General features: G+C 28.5%; 3 protein-coding genes across 4 annotated transcripts; 2 read left to right on the top strand and 1 right to left on the bottom strand.

Moving 5' to 3' along the window:
- Positions 1-75: 75 nt before the first annotated feature.
- Positions 76-2,878, bottom strand: LOC124494434 (uncharacterized). Of its 2 annotated transcripts, XM_075729301.1 has the most exons (3): positions 2,176-2,878; positions 440-2,113; positions 76-158 (listed from the first exon to the last, which is right to left on the bottom strand). In XM_075729301.1, the coding sequence occupies exons 1-2, from the start codon at positions 2,400-2,402 to the stop codon at positions 451-453; spliced, it is 1,890 nt and encodes a 629-aa protein (XP_075585416.1). In that variant the 5' UTR covers positions 2,403-2,878; the 3' UTR covers positions 76-158; positions 440-450. The 2 variants fall into 2 exon arrangements, with proteins under 2 accessions (XP_075585416.1, XP_046913554.2); XM_047057598.2 differs by having other exon boundaries at positions 76-2,113.
- Positions 2,879-7,018: 4,140 nt separating this feature from the next.
- LOC124494405 (nucleoside diphosphate-linked moiety X motif 6) lies at positions 7,019-8,201 on the top strand. The gene is made up of 3 exons (XM_047057565.2): positions 7,019-7,255; positions 7,327-7,418; positions 7,495-8,201. The coding sequence occupies exons 1-3, from the start codon at positions 7,120-7,122 to the stop codon at positions 8,113-8,115; spliced, it is 849 nt and encodes a 282-aa protein (XP_046913521.2). The 5' UTR covers positions 7,019-7,119; the 3' UTR covers positions 8,116-8,201.
- A 1,147-nt stretch (positions 8,202-9,348) lies between these two features.
- On the top strand, positions 9,349-11,155 carry LOC124494443 (uncharacterized). The gene is made up of 3 exons (XM_047057608.2): positions 9,349-9,460; positions 9,519-10,012; positions 10,071-11,155. Exons 1-3 carry the CDS (start codon positions 9,402-9,404, stop codon positions 11,042-11,044), a joined length of 1,527 nt encoding a protein of 508 aa, XP_046913564.2. The 5' UTR covers positions 9,349-9,401; the 3' UTR covers positions 11,045-11,155.
- Positions 11,156-19,601: the final 8,446 nt, after the last annotated feature.

The raw sequence follows: 19,601 nt of genomic DNA, 5'->3' as shown, positions 1-19,601 counted from the left end.
TGTAGGTAAATATTTGGCGTTAAACGAAATTACCACCAAAAAAAAAAAAAAAATCATTATGGCATCATCAATGAATTTATTTATATTGAAATAACAATTTTAATGAGACAAATGAAAAAAAAATCAAAACAAAAATTCGGTAAAATTACAAAAGTTTTCTTTGGACAATTTTGATTCGAAAAAAATGGATACAGAATATGTAGATTTAAATTTATACATTTAGATTGTTGAAAAAAAAATTCCAAACAAACAAGTTTCAATGACACACACAAACACACAATAATTGAAGACAATTCGATAATGGAAAAAAAATTCAAACAATTATTCTGATTAAAACCAAATTGATGATGATATTATGATGACTATATATATGGATGAGATATTAAAACTTGAAAATAAAATTTTTTAAAAAAAATTATTTGTGATCAATCTTGTCCACCTTGTTTTTTTCTATCCCCATAATCGTTTACTAAAACGAGATAATAATGAAGATGAAGATGAAGATGTTGATGATGATGATGATGATGGTTGCATTCGTTGTGTCCAAGTGGATGTTATTGGCCATTGCTGTATATCATCAATAGCATTATTTTTAATGATAAGTGGATGTCGTTGCGACATCATTAATGGCCGACGTCGATATTGTTGTTGTTGTTGTTGTTGATGACGATGACGATGAAATGCTTCGAGGCCAAAATTATCTACAATTGGATATCTATGAAATCTTGCCATAGATGATTGTATCTGTAATGGTTGTATGTGTGGCCTTTGTAATGTTAATGAATTATAATTTAATGATGCTGATGATGATGATGATGGTGATGATGGAGATATCGTTGGGAATGATGGTACTGGAACATTGTTGGCATGTGATACTGAATAAAGAAATTGTATTGGATGTGATGGATCAGTTTGTGGTCCAGATGAAGACCATTGATTTGTTATTGATGGTGGTTGAGGTAAGGATGAAGAATGCGATGATGGGGGTAAATATTGATGATGTTGTTCGTCTTGATTAGATTTCAGATGATGTAGAATTTTTAATTCAGGAGCTTTATAATAACGAGCACGTGGAACATAAGAATTTTGTTTCAACCATTCAGATTCTAATGATGGAATTGGGAATGGTGCCGATGATGCCTGATAGGTGGGTGTTTCTGTAGTAGGAGGTGGAGGTGGAAGTTGATAAATAGTTGGTGTCGTTGGTTGATTCATTCTAACAAATTTAGTAAAAGTTTCCGGTTTTGAAGTTTTATCAATAGATGGAGCATCAACGGTATATTGATTTTCTACAACATTTTTCGATGACGACGACGATGATGGTGGCAGCTGTCGACGTTCATAGTCATCATCATGATCATCAATCATAATCTCTTCGGCATCAATTGATTTAGGTGAGCTTACAATTTGTTTATCCGTAATGATGGGAGCTTCTGTTTCGGTTTTATTCACCGAAACAGTAGATGTAGTTGGTGGCATTGTTGTCACTGTTGTTGATGGATCCATTGTTGTCCGATTATCAGTATTTGGTTTATCAATTATTGTTTTTGGTTGATTATTATTCGATTTCAATTGTTCTTTAATCTCATCGGTTAATTGTTTCATATCGGATTCTATAATCATCGTTTCTGTATTTGGATTGCCATTTTGTTGTTGATTCATTTGTTGTTGTAGATTTTTGATCGGTATAAAAATAATTTTAATATCTTTTAAATTGACATTATCAGCATTTGGATCTTGAACAATTGTTGTTGATGATGATTGATCTAAAGATTTTGCATCGGTCGTTTGTTTGTTTTGATTTTTATTTATCTCCCTATACCATTGTGGTGGTTGTCGATGACGAAATTCTTTACGCATTCGATATGTTGTTGTTTGTCCAGGATGATTGCCAAGTGCTGGTCTATTATTTGTTGAAATACGATCACCATATCGTAAATGATTTCCATTGTTTGGCGATATTGAAACGGGTGATAATTCACTTGCACTATAGCCATACCCTGATGATGATGATGATGATAATGATGAAGTTGAATATGATGGCTGTGATAAATGGCCATTTGATGGCATTGAATTCATGAAGACAATTTCCTCTTTTCCATCAATATGAATCCTTTAAGATTAAAAAAATTTTAAAATTTTTGGAAAATTTTTTTTTCTAAAAAATTTACTCACGGTATCGGTATTGGAAATGGAAATGGAACAACATCAATTTTTTTCACTAACGATAACAATGCCAATATGCGAAGTTTATTCATTAATCCCATACGTGCATGAACAGTTGGAATAATTATCATTGTTTGTATGAAAAATAATTGAAAAATTATTTGTATATAAAACAATAAAATGAATGGCATAGTTCTACTATTGATAAACAATGATAAACTTGATAATTTCATCATGAATTTTTTTTTGCAATTGTATGTTGATTGTAATTTATCAATAATCAATTATATCGATTGATTGATAGAATTTTCACGTCAAAAAAAAAAAAAAACAAATCACATACATAGACAGTTCGAGACAGCAGCAGGTGACATGAATCATGAATTTTTTTTTGTTCTCATCAAAATTTTTTATAACAACATTGAAATGAAATTTTTTTTCACTTTTTCTTCTTCACAACAACGATCGATTTCCATTTCTTAATTAAATTCACACACACACACAAACACACAAAATGTGACTAAAGATGAAACAACAGTATATATGATAATGTTCAATTTAAATCAATTTGAATCTTATAACATCACATCATCAATTGTAATATAACTAAATCAAAACATGTGTGTTTTTCGTTGTAAAAATTTGCTATATTGAATGCTAGATGTTTGCAGAATGTTTGACCCTTATTATTATCATCATCAACAACAACAACAACAACAGCAAAAAAATTTTTTCTGTTTATATCGATTTAAAAACATTATAATTCTCATCCATTCATTCATTCATTTACTAAGGATAATAAAAACAACATGAAAATTTTTTTTCTGTTTCGTTTTTTTTTCTCATCCTCATAATAATAGTATGATTTCTATTTTCGAATCTATGAATGATTATTGGTGGTGGCGGCCACCTTTGAATTTCTTTCTCTTTATTTCTCTTTTTCTTGATGTGCATGTTCTCTTTTTTGGCCATATGATTATTACAATCACTTTCGATAGATTTTAGACGAATCGGTCAGTTAGCTAGTCGATCTTATCGATCATTCGATTTTTTTTTTTGTTTGACCACCATAAGGTTAAATATCATCATCATCATCAGATGGATTCAGATTCAATGTAATGGTATTTGTTTTCCTATGTATATTTTATTAATAGAAATAATAAATAAACTTATATAACTAAATACAGACAATTATGAATTAAAAATCTACCAAGAAGTGGTTTTTTTATGTGTTTGTATGTGTGCATGTATGTGAATTAAAAACTTAAACAGAAGGAGGCTAAACCCTAAACAACAACAACAACAACAACAACAAAATCTGGAAAGAGAAAGGCTAAATATTAGATTGAACAACGACAGGACAGGAATGAAAATAATGGAATGTTGACCAACTTCTGGTAAATATAAAAAAAAAATTTGAACATGTTGTTGGCAACAGCAAGCCATTCAACCAGCCAGATATTTTTTTTTTTTTGTTTTTGGACAAATTAACCAATGTTGATGACTTTTCCTTCTTTAGTACAATTTATTATGGACTTATATATCGAAAGTTGGTCAGCTAATATCGGTTGAATTGCTTCTGTTTTTTTTCTGATTTTTGTTTTTATTATCTTTACTTTCTTCATATATTCTCTCTTCATGTTCATCAATGGTAGACATTTTTTAAGTAACCTAAACATCGCCATTGGTGGTGGTGGTGGTTGTGATGATGGATAAATACAATGAATTATGATGATGACGATGATGATTTAAGCCTAAATCACATCGTTTGTCATGATTTTTCAATTGAATAAGACAATGATTGAAAGTTTTTTTGTTTTGTTTTGTTTTCACAGTAATCGTATTTACATGTGAACGGTTGATGTAAATTTTCAAATGAGAAAAAAAATATGTTCACATCATTGTAAATAATAGAAATAAATGGTAATAATGATGATAATGGCCAAATTCTACAGTCAAAATGTTCATTGAATATTAATTCAATTTGTTTGCAATTTATTCAAAATAACCATCTAACAGTGATGGTGATGATCATGATAAACTCTTTTCACAATCAAGAAAAGATCATCATCAAAAAAATCAAAATGTCTAAGAAAGAACGTGATAAAATTAAAACTTTTATCGTGATTTCAATTGTTTCTTCTGGAATTTTTTTTTCAACTAAATTACTCATCGGATTTTTTTTTGTCATTTTGTCGACAACACTTATATTAAAACATTTTCATTATGATGTCAGAAGAAAAAAAAATGAATCTAACACTTTATTGATTCAAGTCAATAGGTTATAGGTCTCCTATAATCATTTTGTCATTCAAACACATCCAGATCGATTGATTCTCAACAAGCAACAAGTTAATCGAAAATGTAAAAAGGTCGACCTTTAAAAAAAAAATTCATTTATTCATTTTTGCTGTTAGTTAGAAGATAAAGTTCAACACATGATAGATTAATAAACATATCATATATTAATAGATCAATCAATAGATTAGGTCAATTTACGATTTTTTTTCTATCTTGATTTGAGCTTATCTTTATCATTTTTACTCTAAAAACTCACACACACACACACGAAAAAGGTGTGCGATTCGCATGGCACTGAATAGACACTGATCATCAAATGTATATGTTCATTTATATCAATTTCGCTTAAGGGCCAAGCTTTTGCCAAACGTAACAAAAATTACGGTGATTGTGAAACGTAAGAAAAAAAATGGCTATATATTGAGATATTGATCAAAATCATCGTCATCAATTTCAAATATTCATCGATTTCAATACACACTGTTGATATTGAATTTTGACCAACAAAAAAAAAAAAAAAATCGAATGAAGAACACTTTTCATTATGATATTAAGGTGAATTTATTTTATTTTCTGACAAAATCAATCGATATCAATAAATCAATTCAATGCATTCACAAATGGAAATGTGAAAGCTAATCCATGGTGATTTTTTTTTTTTTTTGAAAAAAAATCAAGTACGTAAAATCTAAATATCAATGATTTTTTTTCATTAAAAATGAATTATCCATTTATCACAGCCTATCATTTTGTTTGTAACATTTTCATCATCATCATCATCATCATGGCTATAATCAATTGTCATTTGTCAATTGCCATTAGTTCCAAATGTACAATTTCAATATTTGAATTGACATCGAAATGAATTTTTCTCATTCAATCCAATAAACATTTTCAACAAAAGTGAAAATCATTCAAGATAAAAAAAATTGAAAAACAAGAAAAAAACCTGAAACATTTCAAAAGAAAAAAAAACAACAACAACAATCAAAACAAATCATTCATCATCAGTATCCAATTAATAATTACAAATATAGACAATTGTTCTATACTAAAATGAAAACAATCAAATTTGATCATTGGTAATCGATTTATTCCATTTTTTTTGTTATGACAAGCTCATCTGCAATACTTCTATCCCGATAGGAATTAGAGATGAGGATGATTGAATTTAAAAACCAAAAGCTATAGATTTAATAATCGAAAGCGATTACATTTTTTTTTTCCTGCGTTTGATTAGAATTTTTCATTTTATTCTCGTTTGGAAAAATAAAAATCAAACCGGATGATCAAATAGTTGTTATTATAATGTCGGTTTTTTTTATCCTAACCGATGATCGATCGATTGATTCGATCAATCTAAACAACCATTGATCGGATCAATCAACCAACCAAACAAGGACGATGATGATGATGATGATGATGATGATCATGATGGTTATTATTATTATTATCATCTAAAAATTATACATCCATTCGATAATTGGATAGGATTAGGTTGTTGTCTGTTAAATGTATGCATAAATATGCATGTATGCATGCATAATGTATAAAAATAGATTACAATTCCAAAATATCAAAAAAAGAAAAACATTTCGTTAAAAGGAAGGAACATACTTTATATGGAACAGAACAGATGTAGTATCTGGCTTATGGAAGGATATGGATGAAACATATAATTATCACGATTTGAACATCGTTTCAATTTTCTTTATAACATTCTTCTAAAATTCATAATACATCCTGTATATGAAAAAAAATGTATACATTGAAACATTATATATTCGATTTATGTTTCATTGTGTGTGTGTGTGTATGTGTGTTTGAATGAAAAATTCAAAAACATTGAATTCAAGAATCAAATTTTTCTTTCGACCATAAAAAAACATTTTAAATGAATATGAAGACAATATGAAACAATTGATTGGTCGTGCTCGTCATCATCATATATCATATATAAGCTATTAATCGCGTAAATAATCATCAAAGGCAAAAAAAAACAAGAAACAAAATTGGAAAAAGTAAAATTTTACATTGAAAACAAACATATAATAACCTCGAAGAGTGGGAGTGAAGCAGAATGAAAATTCAAATGTAAATTTTTCATTATTAACTTTCATCATTTTATTTTTCATTTTTTTTTTGCCAAATTAATTCGTGAAAAAAAGCCAGAAGCCGTTAAGGTACGCATCGTTTTTTTTTTGTTGTTGTTGTATGGCATACATATGTTTTTGGCATGTGCAACACACAGTCAATCATTAAAAGTGTGATGATGATGATGATGATGAAAAAAACCCATTTCATTTCAAAGCTCAAATTGATTGTGTTGATGATAAATTTATCTATTTTTTTCGGCATACTGTTAAGAAATTTTTCACACTTTCTATTCATCATTTAATTTTGTTTGTTATTTTCGTTTAAACTTAGCAAAAAACATCTTTTTATCATGTCCAAATAGGAAATAAGCACACACACAGACAGACAAACACACTTGTTGAATGTGTATTCAAAATCTCTGGTTATTTTCATTTGAAACTAAAAGATGGCGATCAATTCTAGTTGAATTTGGATTTTTAACATATAAATAAACAACACATATGATTGGATTTGTATTGAAAAATTAGAATTCTATTCTAATCAATTATTATTGTTATGATGGAACAGGAAAAATTTCTAGATATTACGATCAAAACAGATATCTATAATGGAATTAAAATCGATTTACATCATTTATCGGATGAAATCCGATCCAAATTAACTGTCGATTCATTCGATACAATTATTAACGGTAATTATATTATCATTTGGTTATTTGATAATAAAATTTTACATTAATAACAAGAATTGAAAATTGTACAGATAAAATAAAAGTTTGGATTGAAAATGGCCGTAAATGTATTTGGTTTATTGTACCCGGACAGCTTTCACATTTGATATCTGTGCTCATTAAGGTATGTATTCCTTGTTTGAATAGTTGATGGAATGTTGATTGCTGTTTTTTTTTTTTTTTTTTTTGATTATCAAAAGCATGGCTTTGAATTTCATCATGCTAAACCAAATTTCGTAATGCTTGTCAAATGGATCCCAAATGAAGAAACTCGAATACCAAAATTTGCTCATACCACCGTCGGTGTAGGCGGATTGGTATATGATCCTGTTATACAAAAAGTTTTACTCATCCAAGAAAAAAATTCTCGAGTAAAAATGTGGAAATTTCCTGGTGGCTATTCTGAACCTGGTGAAGATATTGGCAATACAGCTATTCGGGAAGTGAAAGAAGAAACTGGGATTGATTGTACATTAAAATCGATCATCTCATTCAGACATAATCACACTGGAATATTTGGCTGTTCTGATTTCTATTTTGTCTGCTTATTGTCACCGATTAAACAATCATCGAAAATAGAAACCTGCCAAATTGAAATCGATGATTGTCGATGGTTTCCATTGAGTGAAGCTCGCCAACATCTTTGTGGATTCAATCGATATGTATTTGAAGAATTTCTCAAACAATATTCTTTTGTTGAATATTGTAATGACTGTAAAGATAGTTTAGGCGATACAATTCAAACAGAAATCATTCATTCACAATATGGACCATTCAAACGTGATGAACGTGTTTATTCAGTACGAAAAAGTGGACAATAAATTTAGGATTTGTTTTCTCATTGATTACAAAAATAGCTGTTACAAATTTTTCAAAAGCAATAAAGAATTATTATATTTGAAATAAACTCGTCATGATTTAGATATCGGATATTTCAGCCAAAGAATCCAAGTCTATTGCCAAAACCTCTTCGGAATCCTCCTCCACCGAACGGACCACCAAATCTGCCCATACCCATACCCATGCCACCAAATCGATTAAAACCGCGGCCACCGAATCCAAATCCACCCATATTTCCGAATCCTCTGCCGAATTGAGCCAAAGTTATTGATACAAAAGTCGAAACGATAATCAAAACGATGAACAATGATACGTTTGTTGTTTTCATCTTTTTTTTCACTTTGAACGAGCTACAAATTTTCAGGAAAAAAATGAAAATTTATTCGAAAAATTTTCTTAGCTTTTATACACTTGAATTCTGAACAAAGTTTCCATCATGATACCGGAGCTAATCAATCATAATCAAAGGTTAATTGAAAATTAGCCAACGAAAACCGGAACCTCGGTCATATCCGAATTCTCATTTGCAGCATCAGCAGTTTGTCCTTGAGGCATTCTGAAACTGGGATTAACTCTTCAAATCCATCTGACAACAACGGAAGTTTAAACGATTTACGTTTTTTTTCTGTGATTGATCACCAGTATACTGCCATTATTGCTTAAAAATTTGTTTTCATTCCGTTCATTTCCAGATTCGGTTCGGATGTTTTACCATGTTATATTCATTGTTGTTTAACAACAACAACAACAATATCAATAACAATGGCAAATATTTTTCATATCAACTACAATTGACGATAGTCCAAACTTCATTCGGTTAGTTATATTCATCAAAAAAAAAAAAAAAAAATTATCTAATATCTGTCTATGGGCGATAATAAATTAATATTTTAAACATGAAAATAAAATCTAATTTTCATTGGCATTCGGCTATTCGATATCAACATAACAGGCATAGATAGACAATTATGATAATTTCCGTTTCGAACAAAAAAAAAACGAAAAACAAATGTGATCATATTTGAAAGAACGGATATGTTTGGTTAGATTTTTTTTGCTGAATTTCGATTTTTGTCTATCACTATCAACATTTTGATCGGATCAAAACATTCGATTGCAATACGTTATATGTTTTTTCATTAACAGCTAGAACCTTCATGATGATTCATTTTGTCGATCGATTTTTTAACTATAAAAACAATGATTGTGATCATCATTTGATCATCATCATCATCAATCATTCGTATCGAAATCAAAATTTGAAAAAATGAAATTTCAATTGATTTTATTAATCTTATCGTTATGTTGTTGGACTCAAATTTTTGGGTAATTTATTTTTATTTTATCATTGTGTTCAATAATTTATTCTATTCTTTCTTGATAGCCAAACTACAATCATTCCCGAGACAATTTCGTCGGATGAGGAATTAACACAAGATGTGACGATTTCACCAGAGAATATCGTACTCGATGAAACTATTCCTAATGAAGCAGCAGTTATTCCAGCAGAAATCGTCAGAAATACTGAAGAAGAAACAAGTAAATCCACTGTTTCACAACAACCACAACAACAACAACAGTCAATTGCATTCCATTTGCAACAACAACAACAAGCAACAGATTCGCCTCAACAACATCAATCACAACATCAATGGAATTTGCCAAGAGTTCATCAAATGAATCGTTTTCAAATTCCACATAATTCAATGCCAACTGCAGTCAATCAAGTATATCGAATGACTGGCCATCGACATCATCATCCACAAATACCACATCGATCAATCAATTTGGCATATCCATATCATTCATATGTTCCACAACAGCAAACACAATCGGTTCCACAAGCACGATCATTATCTCCAACCAATGGTTGTCAAGGTTAGTGTAAATTTTCAATAAACCATTATGATTTAAATATTTTTTTTCAACAAAATAGGAACAAAAAAACGAGATGTGGATGAAAATGAATCAAAAATAAATTTTGAATCCTGGTATTTGAACATAGCCAACCATGATTTATTGTTTTCAGTATGTGGTACATTATTACCCGGTCATCGTATCCTAATCGAATCGAGTAGTCCAGAATTTTCCGCATGGATTCAAAAGAAGCTTGATAGTGGAAAAGCTGACAAAAATGAACCAATAATGATTCAAAGTATTAATGAATTGATCCACAACGATAATGATAATGATGATATTGATGGAAACAACAAACAAAAAAATCAATGTCCAAATGAAGAACTATTAGCAGCATTCAAAATTTTTCTTCATTATTTTTATTCCGGTACGGCTGCATTTGATTCGATTGATGATGTGAATGTTTCATTGTTTGTCTTGCAAATGGCTCGTGAATTTTTGGGTGAAAAAATTGCTGAACGTATTGTTGAACCGAAAATCATTCAATCAATGAAGATTGATAGCCTTAGTCGTGTGTACCATTTTTGGCATACAAACAAACTCGATTCATTGAAATTAAAATGGTCAAAATTCATTGCCGATCATTCATCATTGTTTAGTAATCATGTACCATTCAGCTGTGATGAAGTTATCAACGATGTTGAACTTCTTGATCAATTTCTACAAAGTCTTAACACTACTCAAGCTCAAGTGATTGGATTTATTCGTCATTTTTTACAAAATTGTCCTGAATCAATACATCAAACAATCAAAGATGCAAGTTCATTACCAAATTCATTATACTTTTTCCGTTGTACGATCGATGATCTCAAAGAATTACATCAAATTGGTTTCATTTCTATTGAAATACTTGCCGAAGAATTGGAAAATCGTCTTCGTGCTAAAGAACGTGTATGCGAAGAATTGAAACGAACACCGTTTTTAAATCCAAAAACTTTTAACCTTTTCCGACAGATGGAACCATATTTGGGTGCATTTCGACGTGCAGCATAAATTTTTAAAATATTCATATTCATATTTTTATTTATAATAATAATCAACAATATATCTCTTTGATTGGAAAAATTTTTCAAATAAAAAAAAACAACAACAACAACAACAAAATTCATATTCATTACATCTAAAGTATCATATATAAATTGTTTTCAAACAAACAATGGTGAAATGAAATTGAAATCATAGATGTTTGAGATTTATTTTCATTTGTTGTTCATTGAAATCAATTGTTAGATTTATAAATTTAAATAGAATTCCAACAAAAAACAAACAAACAAATAGAAAATATGTGAATCTAAATCATCATTTCATGGTTAAAAAAAACAGAACGTGACATCGATCTAGCATAAGTGTGTGCGTGTGTGTGTGTGTAGTGACGGAAATAATAAAGTTTTTTGTTTTATTTTGGAAAACCAGAAAAAGTTAGTTTTTATTTGGATAATGATTAACGTCTTTTATTCCCCTTTTTTTATTTTTATTTTTGCTGAATTTCATTCCTATTTTATTCGATTTTTGTTTCATCATTGTAAGATGAATGTTTTTGGGTTTTTTTTTGTTTCATACCAACAAAAAAAAGCTTTGAAGTTTTGAAAATGAGGATTTTTTTCAAATAAATTCTTCCAATGACTACAGCAATGTTGATGATGACTACAAGTTTGCAAAAAAAAAAAAAAAAAAATAGAAAACAAAGAATGAATGAAAGAATCGTTTGGTTTGGTTTCTACTTATATTTTTTTTTGTTGTTTTTCCGTTTTTTTTCTCTCTTTTTTTTCATTCATGATTGTCGATGTTTGTTTCCATTGTTTTGCAATATAAAATAAATACGATGAAAGTGGAAATTAATGAGATCACTTTGAACAAAATACAAAAACAAAACAAAACAAAACAAAAAACAGCAACGATGATGATGATAATGAAAATCATATATATGTAGAGAATTTGAATGTATGTGAATGGACACAAAAAAAAACATTAGAATTTCACATAATGAATTAAATAGAAACAAAAAGAGATGAATGAAAAAAAAGAATCGAGTATGAATGTGTGTGTATGTGTGTATTTTGTTAAAATTGGCAGTTAGTCGAATTTGGTGAATGAATTCTGAATAATAACAAAGAAAACAGTGCCCAATGATGATGCTTTTTTTCCACTTTTTTTTTCGTTATGAGATTTTTCATTATTATGTTTACAATAGAATGTAAAACAAAACAAAATAAAAAAAAATTATTCAACATGACTCCTATGCAATGTACAACTGTTGTGGATGCAACCAGAATTTATACCATAACTGCAAACAAACATTTATATCTTTATTTTTTTACCGAGAACTTACCGAAACAAAAAAAAAACAATTGAACTTTACGTCAACTATACAACTATTGGTACTTGAATCGGTCAGTCTTTCCATGTCCATGTCCATAGAATTTCTCTGTTGATCGTCATTATTGTATTTTTTTTTTCATTGTTTTATTCTTCATTCTGACCGTCATCATTGAATTTGGTTTGGTTTTTGTTTTATGTTATGTTGGTCACATGGCTATTGTATGAAACTCACTATTGAATGTATAGTATGACATGAAAGAAAAAGATACAAAGAAACATCACCATACATTTTGGTTATATGATCATCATAGCGTAAAATGTCAAAATGAATTAGTATAGTAAAATGTAAGAGAGAAAGAGAGAGAAAGGAAAAAAGGCTAGTCAGAAATTGTTTCAAAAAAATCGTCATTCTCCAACATTTATAAAAGAATAAGATTCTGAATGTTGTTTTGGCTGATGACAATGTCTTCCTTTTTTTTATTATTATGTTTTAATTTTTTTCCATTCATTTTTTTTTTAGTTTGTTTTCGGATGTATTCTTTATTTAGTTTGTCTTTTTAGTTAGAAAATTCTTTGAAATCTCAAAAAGTGAAAAGAATTTGCGTTAGCAATGTTGACCACTACTTTTGTTCACATTGGAAGACACATTGGCCATGACATTGACGGCAGATTCAAAAATAAATGAAAAACTCTTGATTCGTTTGATTCCCCTTTGTGTGCTGATCACTTAATTATTTTTTTTTGTTTCATTTATTTCATTCAACTGAAACTTTGAGCTAGCCATTTTTTTTCTCTTTGTTTGTCTTTGTTGTTTAGACTCGGATTTTCGTTCTGAACATTCAACATCATTCCATTTTCATTGTTGTTATTGTTGATCGATTCAATTTATATAAATTATAGAACAATGTTTTTGAAGCAAAAACCATATAGAATACACAAACACACACAGTACAGAATAAATTATCTTCGATCGAAACATCGAATTTATTTGAAAACAACAAAAACCAATAATTGATGATTTTGATTATATTTTTTCTTCACTTGTTTTCTCTTCTAATGATGATGATGACCCATGACGAGTTGTTATCGAAATAAAATTGTTTTATTGAATTTGTCAGAACACACACACAAAAAAAATGGCGACAATTAATGAGAATTCGTAATGAATATAACAAACTTCAAACAATTAAGTAGCGAAACGTTCTTTTAACCATTAAACGATGAAAAAATAAAAACAAAATCAAATGTGTGATTAAATCATCATTATAATGATTGGTATATATATATATAGAAAAAAATAGAAAAAAAATAAAAGTTAACAATAATCACAAGAATTTGTTTTTTGTATTTATTCTTGCAATAACACTGAAAACATCTGTAGTCTGTCAACATAAGAAGAACTGATGAAGATGATAACAAGAATTGACTTTTTGATTTTGATCCCAAAATCTAATATATGTGCAATAATCTTCAATGGTGTTGTAAGAAAAATTTGTTGTCTTTGTACAATAACCATTAGAATTAAGAACGAAACGTTTTTTTTTCCATTTTGTTTATCATCATGGTAAATAGAAAATAGCCACAAAAACGATGATGCAGACAACCACAAACCATAACGATAAAAAATGAATAAAATTATTTTGTATACAAACAAATTAGTATTCAACACTATGTATACATACAATGAAAAAAAAATCCATGAATACAACACCAACACATTACAAGAATTGAATCATCGCTAACTGAAAATCAATTTCATCACATTACCAAGCGTATTTGTGTGTGATGAAAAAAAAATATAGCAACGACAACAACAAAACCAAAAAAAAAAACAAAGGATTTAATATCCAATAGAATCATGAATGGTAAGACAAACGAGAAAAAAATAACCAAAATTGTATATAACATCGGGAAAAAAAAACCAAGAAGATCATCGGGTTTATATGTGTGTGTGTGTGTGATTGTGTAGCCTGTTTTGTCATGGATTGTTAAGCCTCACGTTTCTAGTTTAAATCCAATATTTAAAAAAAAAATTTCCTTAAAAGATAACAAAAAATTGATATTGAAACGGATGTAACACAAAAAAAAACAAAATTTTTTTTAAAATTATAATGATGATTTCCGCAGTTTGAAAAATCAAAAGTCAATGAAACAAAGATCAACCGCTACAAAAAAAATCATTTGAACATCGGTAACTATTATTACAAACATTTGCCATCTTAAACAATATATAATAATAATCTTTAAAGTTTGTTTGTTGTTGTTGTTGTTTTTTTTCTCTTGTTGTTTGAAAAGTTCCAAACATGATGATGATGATGATAATCATCATTGTTTAGCTTTTCTTAACCAGAAAAAAAAATCTTTGAAAATATAAAAAAAAGAAGAAGAAAAGAGATGATAAAAAATAATAAGTTTTCGCTTCAAAAGATTCGGCTATATATACACACATTTGACTATTTGTCGTTTCGGAAATATTCTTCAGTTTATAGTCATGTAGTATTAGTTTGTATCATTCATTCATTTCATTTCGTTTTTTTTTTGATTTTCAACAACAATGAAAATGTTGTTTTGTTGTTGTTGTTGTTGTTGTTGTTGTGAACCCTACCAAGTAAGTAGTTTCGGAACTCAATTTTTTTTCTTGGTTATTTTTTTATGGTTTGGACCATGTTGAAAAAATTTCTTTACCAAAACAAAATAAAATAATGATAATCTGAACCGACCAACAAATAATAATAATAATCATCATCATCATTCGTTTTTGTTGTTGTGTTTGTGTTGGCATTATTATTATTATTATTTCCCCTTAAAATCAATTTTCATTTCATTTTATGCCACATACAAACACACAAACAATGTTCCAAGATTTGTTGTAAAAAAAATGCAACAAGAACATCATCATCGGTCCAAATCACCAACCACACAAACAAAAAAAAAACCAACGAGAAAAGCAAAAGAATCATCATCATTGTCGTTCCATCCGTTTGTGATTTATCATAGTATACAACAACGATGACGACCATCATCTTGATCACGATGTGGATGATGACGATGATGATGATGATGATTATCATTTCTCTTGGGCTTTTTCTCTCCTTTTTTTTCTCTAGAATCGTTTTCGGTTACATCATCAACAACAATTGTGGCAATGTGATGTGATGTGAAATTTTGTTTTTTTTCCATTATTTGAAAAATTATTCTCACTATCATATGCGAAAGATGATCTACACACACACGGCACAACACATAGAACTAGAAACAATAAATGAATGAATGAATGAAATGAAAAAAAAATTCAAGTCAAACATAAACAACAATGATAGGAAACAAAGAAAAAAAATCATTCATTCGTATCATCATCATGTGTGTGTGTGTGTGTGTGTGTGTGTGTGGGTATGTGGGTTAACTTGACTTATTTCCTTATCCGTTATAGTATTACATAATTCTTTGTTGTTGTCATTGTTGATCATTGGTTTTTTTTGTTCCATTTCGTCAAGTCAATAAGAATCAGTCAACATATATCAATCGAACTGGTAATGATAATGATGATCCATCGACCAGAAACAAAGAATTTTTTGTTTCCCAAATACTGGTACTCAACTATAGTAACTCAAAGTTTTGTCTCATTTCTATATGTTCATAATCGTTTTTTTAAAACTCAATTTTTCTCGCACTTACACACACATTGATGATGGTAAAGTGTTCATTCGAGCAAAAATCAAGTGAAACAATTGATGAAGAACGAAGTGATGCACAACAAAAAAAAAATCGAAATGGATAAAATCCACATAATAAATATCAGAACAACAAAAAAAAAAAAAAACAAATGGAATCGACCCCAGAAATTGGTTGACAAAAATCTTTTACATTTTGATCATAATGTGAAGAAAAAAACAATTTCATTTGGCTTCAATCCTGGTCATTTTATCTTCATCATCTCATGATGATGATGATGATGATGATGTTCAATTTTATCATTTTCTCTGGTATGAACCATAAACTGTAAATAAATTGTCATCATATTCATAAACATAAATTAATAATGGCATCATCATCATCATCATCATACTATAGTAATAATCTTTTTTATTATATTGCATTTTGCATATTAAGCTTTTCATATTATTTGTTTTTTTTTTTTCGTTATTCTGTGAATTCAAATGAGTACAGAGAATTTCAAAGAATCAAAAATACCAAATTGTTACATGTTATATTGTTATTATTCTTCATCATCATTTGACATTGTCCTTGATCGAATGTGACTTTGTTTTTTATTATATACCACATAGATAAATGATGATTTGTTTGTCTCGTTATTTTTTTGTTTTGTTTCCCAAAGACTAATAATAATGGTCATTGTTATTGTTGATTCGTTAACTGGGTTAACTGAGATTTTATGTTTTTTTTTTTCCTTACATTTTTTATCACCATCATCATCATCATTGAAATAAAATCATCAAAGAAACGATGTCTTTTGCAATGTTCAAACACCAATGTTGGAAAAATAGTTTCAATTTTTTATTTTCTCATTTTTTTCGTTTGTTTTTTCTTTTGATATCTTTTTATTTTGTATCCATAGTATATATACGAAAATGATGGTGATGATGATGATGATGACGGCGATAAGTGGCTCATTTACTTGTCTGTAAGTAATGTAGAATATGAAGGTTATGAAAATAAAAGAAAAGGAAAAAAATGATGATGATCATAAATGAAAATTTACGCGTTAAAATAGTAAAGAAAATAAGCTTCTCTATGATAAATCAATCTTTTAGTTTTTTTTGTCTCATTTTCAACTTGGATTTTCTTTTCAAAGGAAAAAAATCGACAGATAGATAAGATAGACATACCTTTAAAAAATTTATGTGTTATATTGGTTGATTTTTGTTTTCGTTATTTTTTTCTGAAAACATGGCAAAAAAAATCGACCATCGATGAGCAAAAAAAAAAAAAAATAGGACCCAAATCGACCTTCCATAAATGATTCAAAGTGGCCACCATTAAATCAAAATGTCAAGAACTATCTGTTTCTCCAGAATATAACATGAAAAAAAAAACAATTTCAACAAAATGACTACGACAATAACAATGATGAAAAAATAAATTAGTAGCTTGAACAACAAATTCTTTTTCCATTTTTATGAATTAAAAACAAATTTTCTTAAAACAAACAAACAAACTAACAAAAAAAAAGAATGGAAATGCAAAGGAAAAAAAATTATAAAAGTTTTGGACATTAAAAAGAGAAAAAAAAAGAATTTCATCATCATCATTATTCTCTTCTTTTGTTTCGACATCAATCATTGCATTCGATGATGATTGTTCGTCTGATTGTTCCGATTCGTATACAAAGACAGAACAATGTTTAAAAAAAATGAAAATTAAATTTTCAAAGCACTAAAAAAAATGATAGTGAATAAAGAGGAAAGAAGAAAAAAAAATCAGAGGAAATGAATAAAAATAGAAAAGAAAATCACGAACAACCGAAGCAAAAAAAAATTTAATGTTTTTAAATGAGCTTTTGTGGAAAAAAATGAAGAATTTTGAATGAATTTTTTTTTCATTCATTGTACAAAATGTAATTCAACTTTGTTTTCTCTCTCTCTCTCTCTCACACACACACGCACATTCTCAACATGGTTTATATGTGGCAATCGAAATATAAAACGATTGTTGTTGTGTAGTTATCGTTGTCATTTCGAAAACCGAATTCTGAGAAATGAAATAATGATATAAATCTTGGTTTTTATAATCGAAAAAATTACATTCAAATATTTCAATTGTCTAACCACAAAATTCGAATGAATAAAGTCAACGAATTTTTTTTTTCGTTTACAAAAACCGATGCCGAATGAACATCTGATATATTCGATTCTGTTTTTGAATTGAATGATATAACAATAATAATGATAATCAAAAGAATCAATGGAACTAGAAACCTGTGTGTTTGTGTGTGTGTGAAAGTGTGTGCGTGCCAAAAATCGTACAGGAACCAATAGTAGAATGCACAAATGTGAAAAGTTTCATTAAGATAAATTGAGTTTTTCTTTTTTTTTTTTTTTTGGTTCCAAAGGTTTTTTTTCATCAAAATGTGTTTGATGAAAATCATTTATTTTCACCTATGACAAAATTTCCGTTGTTTTTTTTGTCATCATTATCTGTTAGATTGATTGAAGAATAGAACTTTAGAATAGTTTCAGTTTATTCAAAATGAATGAAAATCAATTTTCAGTCTCAACATGTTTCGGTATGTGATAATTATGGGGCGTATATTTGATGGACGACAAGATTCATCATATGTGTTTATGTTGTTTATATTGTTAACATTCGCATACACACACACACATTGAATAAAAACGATTGTTGTTGGTTATTCTCATTCTATAAAATAGAAAATTACTATTCTAATCATTACATTCGACATAGGATACAATCTTTTTTTCTTCTTCCATAAATTCACTAGTGTAGTAATCATCAAGATGATGATAGTGATGATGATCAAAATCGCTTTCTACAACTTTCAAGAATTTCCGTTTATTATTATTTTTTTTGTTGTTGTTGTTGTTGATGATCATCTTAAAGTATCGTAGTAAAATTTATTCAATTCGCATTCCATATCGGTAAATGCTTCTGTTGAATTAAATAAATAAAATTGAAATTCTGTTGTTCATCAGTAATACGGGGAAAAAAATTTCCATTTGCACAAAGAAATCAAGCAAAATTTTCCCATATTTTTTTTAGCCACAAATCGATCCAAAGAATCTAGAATTTTGAATGATTATGATGATGATGATGATAATAGCTACTAGCTGAATTACCATATAGAAAACATGATGTGTGATTAGTTTTTTTTCAGGTTAATCATCAACAAAACTAAACTTGAACCATCCGTATATAAAATAAAGAGAATCCGAATTCATACATGGATGATGAGATGAGATTTATTAATTCATTCATAATGAAATGAAAAAAAAACTACTAAATTATTACTACGTTTTTATGATCGTGACATTGTTATATAAAACAAGATTTTTTTTTAATTTACAACCAAATAACCGAGAAAAAATAATTGCTATATTTTTACCCCAAATATTAAACACAATATATAACGTCCTCATATATAAAACTCTTTTTCTCATTTTTTTTCAACAAGATCTAGAAAATCATTAAAACTAATGATTATAAGCCGAACACAATATTGTGTGTATGTGCAATTAGTAATTGGATTGCCTCA

The sequence above is a fragment of the Dermatophagoides farinae genome, chromosome 3, assembly GCF_024713945.1.
Source record: "Dermatophagoides farinae isolate YC_2012a chromosome 3, ASM2471394v1, whole genome shotgun sequence".
In the NCBI taxonomy this organism is placed as follows: Eukaryota; Metazoa; Arthropoda; class Arachnida; order Sarcoptiformes; family Pyroglyphidae; genus Dermatophagoides; species Dermatophagoides farinae.
Note: the sequence above shows the minus strand (reverse complement) of the source record. Positions and strands in the feature narration are given on the sequence as shown.